Source organism: Alternaria novae-zelandiae (assembly GCF_023758075.1).
Source record: "Alternaria novae-zelandiae strain BMP 2774 chromosome Unknown scaffold_39, whole genome shotgun sequence".
In the NCBI taxonomy this organism is placed as follows: Eukaryota; Fungi; Ascomycota; class Dothideomycetes; order Pleosporales; family Pleosporaceae; genus Alternaria; species Alternaria novae-zelandiae.
In genome coordinates this window covers 11,961-22,323 of record NW_026056999.1, presented here as the reverse complement: position 1 = coordinate 22,323, position 10,363 = coordinate 11,961, and the positions used below count along the sequence as shown (strand labels likewise).

The window sequence follows — 10,363 nt, the reverse complement described above, 5'->3', positions numbered from 1 at the left end:
CTAGATGCGGACGTCATTGTTCCGATCGGAAACGGAATGGGACGCTGCACCTCGAGGTTGCGCCCGTGGACACATCACAACTTCCGTCTCGCTAGTATTAAGATACTTACTCCAGCAGCTATAATGCTATAGAATATTATTTCGATATCCCCCAACTCATCACCGACGGATCGCGATATTGTACCCAGCGACGCGACGCGACGTATGCTGTGCGGAGACGCCTATCTGTCAAGTTGCCCGACCTCGGGAGGCTTCATCTTCGAACATTCATCTTACGGTATCGCGACATCGACTGACGCATACGATGTACAGGAATTGCTCGCTTCCAAACCATACAAGTCAAGTGCGACAATGGAAAGAGTGTCATTGTCTACGTAATGTATCGTAGCCAGCGTCGCCAGCCTTGCTGGGGTGGGACCCTTCCATCAACTCAAAGGGTTACGCACTGGATCTATCGCAACCCGTCATAAAACGAATACCTTCTTCCACTGGGTTTTCATGTCCTGTAGAGTACACACAACCTCGGTGTATAATGCACTCTGGAGTGCTTCGCCATGGAGGTCATCGTTACACGAGAAGTCGCAATACAGACATTTGCGCACAACCTCCAGGAAGCGAGGCCCTAGCGTCATGATCGAACGATGTTGTTCATCAAGCAGCTTTCTCGCGGCGATGATCTCACGAATTTGAGGCGACCCCTCCAGCTGCGGCGTCGTGCTATCCGTCTGAGCACATATCTCTAGTAGCGCGACGCCGAGTTTAGCTAATGTCAAGTTGCGGATGCCGAAATTATGCTTCAGATCAAGAGAGGACTGCTGTGATACACTGTCCGGCGAGGTCGGATCTGGGAAGCGGTTGCTCAGATGCAAGCTGTCCAGTGCATGGGATACATTGTTCGCGTCGGCTTGAGATTGATCCGTGAAGTATGCTACATCTTGAAGAGTCCATGCTTGCGGTAACCAAGAAGTGGAATGATATTGGAGAACAGCCTCAGCCAACTTTTGCGCGAGTGTGATCTTTTGCAGGATCTGAAAGCGTTGAACGAGGTTCTTGATCGGTAGCGCTCCTTGTCGCCGGCTGCAAGAAGGCACATCGTTGGTCGCGAGCTTGCTGGCATCGTAGAACATGAAGCGGGTTGTTGGCTGACTCTTCGCGACTTCAAGAAACCCAACGCAGCTATCTTGACATGCCGATGTAGATGACCGCACTCTCGTTACATGACAGCATACGCTTTTTGTTGTCTTTAGATCTAGCATGACAAAAGATTGTGCTTGCGTTGCTAACGTGCGGCTTGTTGGTGGTGTTCGAACACATTTAATGTCGTCTTTGGGATCATTGATTCGGACTCTTTTCTTCGACTTGGCTTTGATGGGCGGCGTTGGGGTCGTAACTTCCGACGCGTCGTTGATCCCATAACAAAACGCGTTCGCTAATGCGGGTGGAGGTAATGTTGGAGCCGTACACATCGCGAGGGATGTAATGGACCGAATTTGCAGCCATATTGGGACGTTGCTAGATGGACTACACATCGTCGTTAGTCAACAGCGCTTCTACTTCCTTTCGGGCCGCGAAGAATATCCGCTCTGACATACTTTTGGAATGCCGTATTCGGCTTTGGCTGGCAAGCGATGACAACGTCGAGTTGCACGTTATCGTACTCGCTTTTGGCGTCGAGCGATAACTTCGCCTGGTGTCCACTGTGAGAGGTGTTTGTGCAAGACCACGAGTCGTGAATAGACTCTCCTAACTGTTGTGAGGCGACGCGGATCTGCTGGTAGCTCCTTGGCACGGCTTTGCGGATGATGCAAGCCGAAGAAAGATTGCGACGCTTCTGCATTTTGCGCCTCTGCTTACACAACTTGCCCAGCGACTTGTTCCATCTGTCCAACGCATCGAGCTGTCGGAGGTACTCGTTCTCCTTGCGAGCTGTATTGAACGCGTTCCAAAGCTTCCGTGCGAACTCGTGTTGGGACTGTTTTGCGTTACCCAGGCTATTCTCGAGCTTGGACAGGCTGTTCCGTGTCTCACGGAGGATATCGCGTTGTCGCGTCGCGATGCTCTCGCATAGCTCGTAATCGTGCTGCATCAAATCTCGCAGCCGCTGTTCGATCTCCTTTCTTTGTTCCTGCCAGCTCCTATGGGTCGGATCCTCCATCATCTCGGAGACATCGCTCGGATGGGCGATGGCAGCCTGCAGCAGATGGCGGCATTCGTTGCTAAAGTTCGCTGCTGCTACTTCGAATCTCAGCTGGATGTCGTATGCAACTTCCGCGTGTCGTGAGAAGGTCGCCAATGTGCGCTTGGCCGTGCCGTATGACTTCAGAATCTCGACAACAATGGGCACAACACCGAAAACTAGACCTGCGATTTCGATGCCGGACATGGTGTGAAAGACAACTCTCAAAAGATATGGGAGTTGATGAGTCTCGGGATGCGCACTCCTCCAAGGTTGATTGAGCGAGGCGCAGTTTGGCCCCCAATGCGATAGGCGCATACCCCTCAATGCGCAGCCCGTTCACGTGTGGCTGCCCAGCCGTGTCGGCATCCTGGCAAAAGCAACATGATCTCTCTCAGCTGGTGCGCATGTCCTAATCCATTGTCTTCCCGCCTTTGAGCATCTACTGACCGTGCCCGCTGTTAGTCGGCGCGCATGCTTCCACCAAAGAACCGTCGTAATGCATCGGCTGCCGAAGAAGGCGGCTTGGTGAGGGAGCCCCGGCAGGCTGAAATGGAACGCACGCAAGACACCTCGTCGTCTCCAGCGAGTGAGCCAACAACTTCGTCTACAACACCATCACTGGCAAGGTCTTCCGGCGCCCTTGCCTTCTCCGATTCTGATTCAAAGAATCACCCACCGGTCCCTTTCGGTCGCGCAGGCAAAATCGCTCCTCCGGGGGCTTCGCCTGGAGTTACTACATCCTTTTGGAAAGATGAAGGCTGCCACTGTTACGAAGTCGAGGTCAGAGGTGTCTGCGTATCTCGTCGCGACGACAATCAAATGATCAACGGCACCAAGCTGCTCACTTTGACTGACATGACAGCAGGCCGCAAGGGGGCTTTGCTGAAGAGTGAGAAGATTAGAGCCGTGGTTAAAATCGGGCCAACACAATTCAAAGGCGTTTGGATCCCATTCGAGAGTGCCTTAAGGTTGGCGAACGCGGAAAAGATCGTCGATTTGCTTTATCCCCTGTTCGTGGATGACATCGGGTCATTCGTACATCAGATCTCGGACCAGAAGCCCACGCCTCATATCGACTCTCAAGTCCAATTCGAAGAAGTGAAGGGAACGCCTGGGAGCAGCAAAGCTAGATCAGCTCACTCTTCATTGAAGAAAGAGGAGGACGAGGATTCACAACCGCTCGCCCTGCACACTGTGCAACATGTCGAACTCCAGGAGCTAGGAATTCTTGGGTCACTATTCAGATCTCTCACAGAGACGCTGGGACTCATCATGAAGGAGTTTAGGAGCCAACATAGTGACGCTAGGCATTACATTTCTCTAGAGTCTACCTGTGCAACTTTGTTATTCTGGGGTACCGACCTTGGACTGCCGCGAGGCGAGCTCGACGATGCGCTCCAAGGCTCCCCCCAGTTGCGCAACACTTGCCTGGCCGTTCTCGTATCCATCTCTCGATTTGTGAGCACTTGTGAGTGAACTTCACTCATACCACTGTATTGCCTTGACACTAACACGGTTCAGCTTTGATGCACCTTGTCATCAGTGAGCGTCAACGAAAAGAGATTTTACAATCTACTGATTTTGCGACTGTTCTGGAGCAGGTCACGGACATGATTGGTCGACAATATGATTACGCTTATCAGCCCGAGCAAGACGCCGAGACAATGTGTCAGACCCTCCGTACAAAGATTGAAACACTGGTCATGTTGGCACCCAGCCTGGAATCACCGGCTGAAGAAATCTTCGACGAAGAGAAGCCTCGTACCATCCAAGACATTGGAGAAACCCTACCGGAACAGGCCTACGCTAGCAGCGTTGCAGAAAAGTTCCCTTTCGCTCCACCAGAAATGGTGGCCCAACTTGGGAGGCTGAACTGGGATCGATACAATCACATACTTCGTCTGCAACGGGAAGCAATGAAGCAGGAGCTTCAAGAGTCCACTTTCGGAAAAGCGGGAACCATCTTCCACGACTCTGGTCTGGGTACATCGGTACCAGCACAAACAATTGCGGGAGTAAAAGCAGAGCCTGTCTACGAACCCTCGATGATTTCAAGCAGGGCTGAGGCAAGCCACAAGCGTGTGCCACCGTTGCCTGCTCAAGCGCGGTCTGGCGAATCTTTCACATGCGAGATCTGCGAGAAGCAGGTGCGGTTTCAACGAACGAAAGCGTGGAAGTAAGTTGGCCTTTATGATACCAGTTCAATCACATTGAAGCTAATCATGTCGTTTCAGGAAGCATGTGTTTGATGATATACTCGCATACGCTTGTTTCTTCCCCGAATGCCACGGAACAGGTGTCGTTTGGGAGAACGGCGAGGGGCTGATGAATCATCTACAAGACAAGCACGGCATGGACGCTCGAGTCTCAGAAGTGACATGCCCCTTATGTGTTGCATTCACTTCAAGGGACCGTGATGTGTTCTCACTCCATGTTGCACGTCATATGGAAGAAATCGCTCTTGCAATACTGCCTTCTGGTGTCGACTCGGACGCTGAATCAGCGGATGACGAAAGTCATGACAGCAACTATATAAGCAGCCTAGATACCATCTCTGATGTCGAAGCAGGAGAAAGAGAAAATGGATCGCCGTCGGATTCATCAGACTCCGTAAACGACGACCCTATACCCATAGTCCCAGGTATCTCCTCCCGAAATCCTGCGAGAGAGCCAAGAGCATTACCATGGAAAGGCTTGAAACCCCGGCTTAAAAATGCACGACAAGACGTGGATGGTGCTTATTGGATTGAATTCAAGTACACTCACAATGGAGTGGTAACAGAGTATACCATTCGACACGACATCGAGAAAGTTGACATCGAGAGTTTACCTCATGGATTCAAGATCGACAATTCCATCTATCCCCGGGCCCTGGTTCCAAGAGATCAGTACAAAGGGGATAATCAAGAAAATGAGAAGATTTGGAATGCTATTGGCTGGGCGCTGGCTGAACTGAACCCGTCCCTCCAAGGACGTCGAGGAGTACTTCAAAAAGCGGTAGAAAGTGCCTTCGACGGCTGGGAGACTTGGCAGAAGCCAATTGCTAGTGATCGTACGGGGAAAACGGCGCGTCGGAAGTCCGTGAACCTCGTGCGTGCTTGTGATGAGTGCAGAAGGACGAAACAAATCTGCGCGAAACGGGGGGACGCTCCTGCGTGTGACAGCTGCGAGCAGCTCATGAAACTTCCCAGGAATCTGGGCAAGCAGATGTGTACATTCACTAGTACCACGATCTCCTCCAAACCGCCGAGTCCCAGAATCCGAGGCGGTCTGGGCAACAACTAGAATCGCAGCCTGGAAAGGCTGACGCACAGAATAAAAGCTCTGTGTGCGGTACGGAGCTTTCCTAAACACGTCCCCTGTAGAAAAGTCGCATGATTAGCCATGTGCGACATTGTCAAACAGCAAAACCAATCTTGTAGGTGAGGTGATGAGTAGCACTTGGTGAAGCATCTATGGAGAGATCATCAGGCGTGGGATTAGTTTGTCAGAGCAGTTTTTAGGCTTTCCCGTTCACCGTTAGCTTATGATAGTGCATTTGTCTTCAGTAATACATCTGCGTGTAATGTCCATCCATGTCATTACTCTTTTCTCGAATTTCTCAATTTGATGACGGCCGCTACGATGTACTGCATAGAGAACTTTAATCCTACCATCATGGGACAATTCTGTCTTGACAGAGTGGGCTATCCTAGCTTGCGGAAACCGCTGTCTGACGCTTTTTCATAAGCGCGGATCGTTGCTGTCTCATACATGATGCTAATGTGTGGGGGCGACACGTGCTCACACCGATGCTAAAGCGCCGTGCGACTTTTTTCGTAGTCCTCGCGCTACATCCCAATAGAATTCCACCACTGCGCTATCAATGAGTTACCCTGTTGGATTCGAGCGATGCACTGGCAATGAGATAGATCGTCACCATCATGATCTGAGAGCATGTGCCCAACACGTAGTATGATGACATCCGGTCAACCTCGTGTCCCACCTACTTCCCGGAGCTTTTACGCATACTTCCTCTCCTTCCTCAGCGGCGCAACATCGCCATCCAGCCGTCCAATCCCCAACATTCCGATCGCGTTGCCACCTTCCACATCCCCAAAACGAATGCGCACATCCTTCAATAACCGCGACCGATCAGCTGCGTCGAGATATGTCCCCGTCACCGGTAGGGCTACATAAGGGTTGTTCCTGGTAGCCAGGCTGGAGAAGTTCATGAGCACGTCCGGGCCGTGCGAGGAGAATGTCCGGAGGCAGAAAGGCACCAAACTCGCCGCGACCAAGACAGTTGAGGAGACAATAAGAGCAATAGTCCAGCCGTAGTGGGCTTTGAAGACTTCGACGTTACTGCGTTTCGTTCCTGTACTCGACCACGCTCTTGCAAGCAGAAACGGATTCCCGCCCGCATTCCCTTCTTCGTCGTACCAAGAGCCATAAGATGTAGCATTCACTGGATTGGTGGACTCTTCGAAATGACCTAAAAACGTCCCTTTGCCGTACATCGCTGCCCAATACGCATTGATCACCTGGCTTAGACGTATGGCGAAAGTCTCATGACCCACCTCGGAAGGTTTGGTAGCCGAATTTCCCATAATATTCTTGGGGTCTCGGAGATAAAGGTTTGACAGGGAGGCCGTATCAAATTTTCCAGATTCGACAAGCTCGTCATCTCCCTTGAGATCAGCCAAATCCTTATCTCCGTCATACTCACGCCATTTGCCATTTTGGTCGGCGTTGTAGATCATGTCAAAGCCCGCGGCTTCCCAAGGTGTGTTTTTGAATCCTACCAGCGGACCCAGTTGGGTGTATGTTGCCGGAGGGTGTGCGAGACGAGAGCGTCGGATACGAACTGCAGCACATGTATCGTGTGCAGAGCATGTAACTTCAGTTTCCACGTAAGTCGTATCAATCGTACAATTCAAAACGCGAAACTCATGCGCAGCGATGACAAAAGCAAAAGGCTCAACTTCATCAGGGGAGGTTTCAGCGCGTTCTGTGACATTCTCGTTCCAGGATACGTTCCCTAGCCACCTTGAGTTGTTGAAGATGAACTGGAGGTTCCCATCGTATGGGTCACAAGCCAGATGGAAGTACTTCGACTGAATCCTGGTGGAGTAATCAATGAACTCTGCCGAATCCATGCCACCTATTGGAATACCAACGAAGGAAGAGTAAGATTCCAGAGTGCCATTTTTTGTACCATACCAGCCTTCGTTTCCGGGCTGAGATGTGACCTCGTAGTGCTCGATCCGGGGTACTCTAATGTGACCCCAGGAGTCACGGGGAGAGCCTTCTGCGGTAGTCGGACTCAAAAGAGCAGCCAGGTAAGATGTATCCAGGAACGGCTTGAGCTGCGTAAAATCAGGCGCCCACAGCCACTGGCTAGGCACGACATATGAGAAGTTCGCAGGTTCGTTAATGTCCTTTGGTCCGTAGCTTATTTGCCGAAAAGATGACTGACCGCCCAAAGGAGACAGTGTCCATATGGCTATAAGGCCAAGGCCTACGTAGCTGATCGCTCGGAGATGGAGCTGCGAGACCACGGTGCTGGTGAGCGACGAGCTACTAGCGAGTATGTCTAAGATGCCAATTCGTTCGCCTCTCTCGAGCCTCCAAAGCAAGACTGCAAACGTCGCTCTCCCAACCACGGAGGCAAAGAGTAAAGGATATAACGTAGGGCCCTGAAACCAATGAGCGGATGCACAGCGACCTGACCGAGGTTGTACGCACCCATATTGAAGCTTGTTGGATCCTCTCAGCCGCTTGTGGATGGTCGCTAGTCGGTTTACCGTTGTACCAGATGACGAAGAGAGCAAAAGCGAGAAACGCAAGCGAGAGAGCCAGTAGGCATAAATCAACAAGGATGTTCCAGGCAGTCGTAAATATTGAGATCTTGACGGGCTGTGGTGATGTCGGCCAACGTCGGGATATTTCCGATTGCTTCTCGAGCAAAGGGACATTAGGGAGCTCACTGTCCAGCGCAGAACTTGGAACTGTCTCATCCGGGCTAGTTATGCATTGTTTGGAGTTCGAGACATCCTCGCCGCTGTGAAGAACGTACTTCATTCGAGATGCATTAGTAATGGGCGGCGACGCGGGTGTTGTTCCTCGCTCAATGTGGGTGGCACGGGCTTCGATCTCAGATGTAGTATATTGGTAGTCGTTGCCCTGCATGATAGCAAAAGTGCGGAAACACAGCAAAACGGCAATGAAGAAGAGTGCGCGACCGACAAGGCTATGTATCCGAGTCGGCATGCAGGCTTGCGGCACGAACTGGGCAGCGTACATGTACGTGGGGCATGTTAATGTTACGCAGCAGTGCCACAGCTGCAGTATCCGTCCCTCCAAGCACAAAACCAAAGGCCGAGTAGGTGTCGCAGATAGACATCCGGAGCGCCAGTGTTACTGCGCTCCAGATGTAATAGCATGTCAGAACCTAACGCCCCCACGCAGTGAAGGCTTAGAGATGGCGAGTTACGCGCCCAGGACTCGCTGTCTAGTAAGTGTAAGACTGATTGAGAGGCTTAAAGGCTATGCATGTTTGTGAGGTGTTTACATGCTGCTGCAACAGGTTCAGTTGGTTATTGAAGTGCGGGGCTGTGCTTGCGGTGCACTGTACAAGGGATGCTGATGCAGCCGCCCGGGTGTGAGCCTGATGATTAAGTCTCTATTGAGCACTAGCGCCTCGTACTAATAGCGCAACTTACTATCGGGATGTTATCCTCGAAGTACAAACAGCTGATGAGGCGATTAGAAAGTGATGCAACGATCTATCGAGGAGTTATGTTTGATGCCGGTTTAATGGTGTATAAGGTAGCGCAGAAGTGCTCCCTCTCCTCCTCTCCCCGCCCTCTCTCCCTTAATGTATTAATGTAATCCTAGTTTTATTTGCTAAGGCGCTAGTCTAGAAGTAGATTTTTTCTTTTATAATACTACTTATTTATATAAACTAAAAATACTATAAAAGCTTAAAACTAACTTATAATACTTCTTTTTTACTTTTACTTTTACTAAAATTACTTATTATAGTAATTAATTAATATATTTACTAACGCTATTTACTACTTAAGTTTTTTTACTTAGTTAAAAAATTTTTTTTTAATAAGTATAAGCTATAGCTATACTAAAAATAGCTTCTAAAGTAGCGCTTTTAGCTTTATAAGCTTATTAGTATAAAACTTAAAAAAGTTAAAAACTAAAAAAAATATTAGTAATTTTATACTATTACTTAAGTAAATTATATACTATTATTAAGCTACTTAAATATAAATATAGCTACTATTACTTTAAGCTTATAAAGTATTTACTAGCTTTTTTATATATATATAGCTAGTGTTAGATTCTAGCTCTAAAGAGTCTAGGCTAACTTAGTACTAGCTATAAATACCTTAGAATTACTATTATAGCTTAGTAGTAATTTATCTCTAGTTTTTTTAGAATAATATACTTAATTATAGTTTAATATTATATATTTAGTATTTAACTAACTCTATTATTTAATATTTAAATTACTCTACTTTATAATACTTTTATATATACTATTTAAATATAATAAGCTCTAAAGTAGATTTTTTTAGCGTAATATAATATAGTAGTAAGTAAGCTATACTATTCTTATACGTAGTAAATAATAACTAAGAGAAATTAGCTTTTATATTTTTAGAGATAGTAATACTACTTACTAAGAAACTTATAGACTTATTAGAAGCTTTTTTAGATATTACTAACTTAGTCTTAATTATTAAAAATAGTAATATACTATTAAAGCTTATTTTAGAGCTAACTAAGCTTTTATAAACTATTACTACTAAAAGTAAAAATAAATAAACTATTTTAATTTATAAACTTAAAAAGTTATATAAGTAAAAATAATTAAAGTATACTTATTAAAATATAGTTTATTTTAAAGAATTAAAGTATAAAGTACTTATAAATAACTACTTAGCTCTTAAAGTAGATATTACTTACTATACTTTAACTATAAAAAGTAAGTTTTAGTTAAATTTAGAAGCTTTATACTTTAAAAACTTAGAAATATTTACTATATATAACTACTTATAGTATAACTACTAAGTATATAATTATAAAGCTATTTTTAGAGAAATACTTTCTATCTTTCTAATAAGTATTTAAAAAGTAAACTTTACTATAAAATTTCTAGATAAAACTACTTACTTTACTTAAAAT

The 10,363-nt window shown here is 47.2% G+C and overlaps 3 protein-coding genes across 3 annotated transcripts; 1 reads left to right on the top strand and 2 right to left on the bottom strand.

Moving 5' to 3' along the window:
* Positions 1-1,534: 1,534 nt before the first annotated feature.
* J4E88_010749 (uncharacterized protein) lies at positions 1,535-2,383 on the bottom strand (the record flags this gene model as incomplete). The annotated part of the gene is made up of 1 exon (XM_049404339.1): positions 1,535-2,383. The coding sequence occupies one exon, from the start codon at positions 2,381-2,383 to the stop codon at positions 1,535-1,537; it is 849 nt and encodes a 282-aa protein (XP_049249872.1).
* A 615-nt stretch (positions 2,384-2,998) lies between these two features.
* Positions 2,999-4,359, top strand: J4E88_010748 (uncharacterized protein; the record flags this gene model as incomplete). Its single annotated transcript, XM_049404338.1, has 2 exons — positions 2,999-3,647; positions 3,701-4,359. 2 exons carry the CDS (start codon positions 2,999-3,001, stop codon positions 4,357-4,359), a joined length of 1,308 nt encoding a protein of 435 aa, XP_049249871.1.
* Positions 4,360-6,180: 1,821 nt separating this feature from the next.
* On the bottom strand, positions 6,181-7,660 carry J4E88_010747 (uncharacterized protein; the record flags this gene model as incomplete). Its single annotated transcript, XM_049404337.1, has 3 exons — positions 6,181-7,025; positions 7,092-7,558; positions 7,638-7,660. The coding sequence occupies 3 exons, from the start codon at positions 7,658-7,660 to the stop codon at positions 6,181-6,183; spliced, it is 1,335 nt and encodes a 444-aa protein (XP_049249870.1).
* Positions 7,661-10,363: the final 2,703 nt, after the last annotated feature.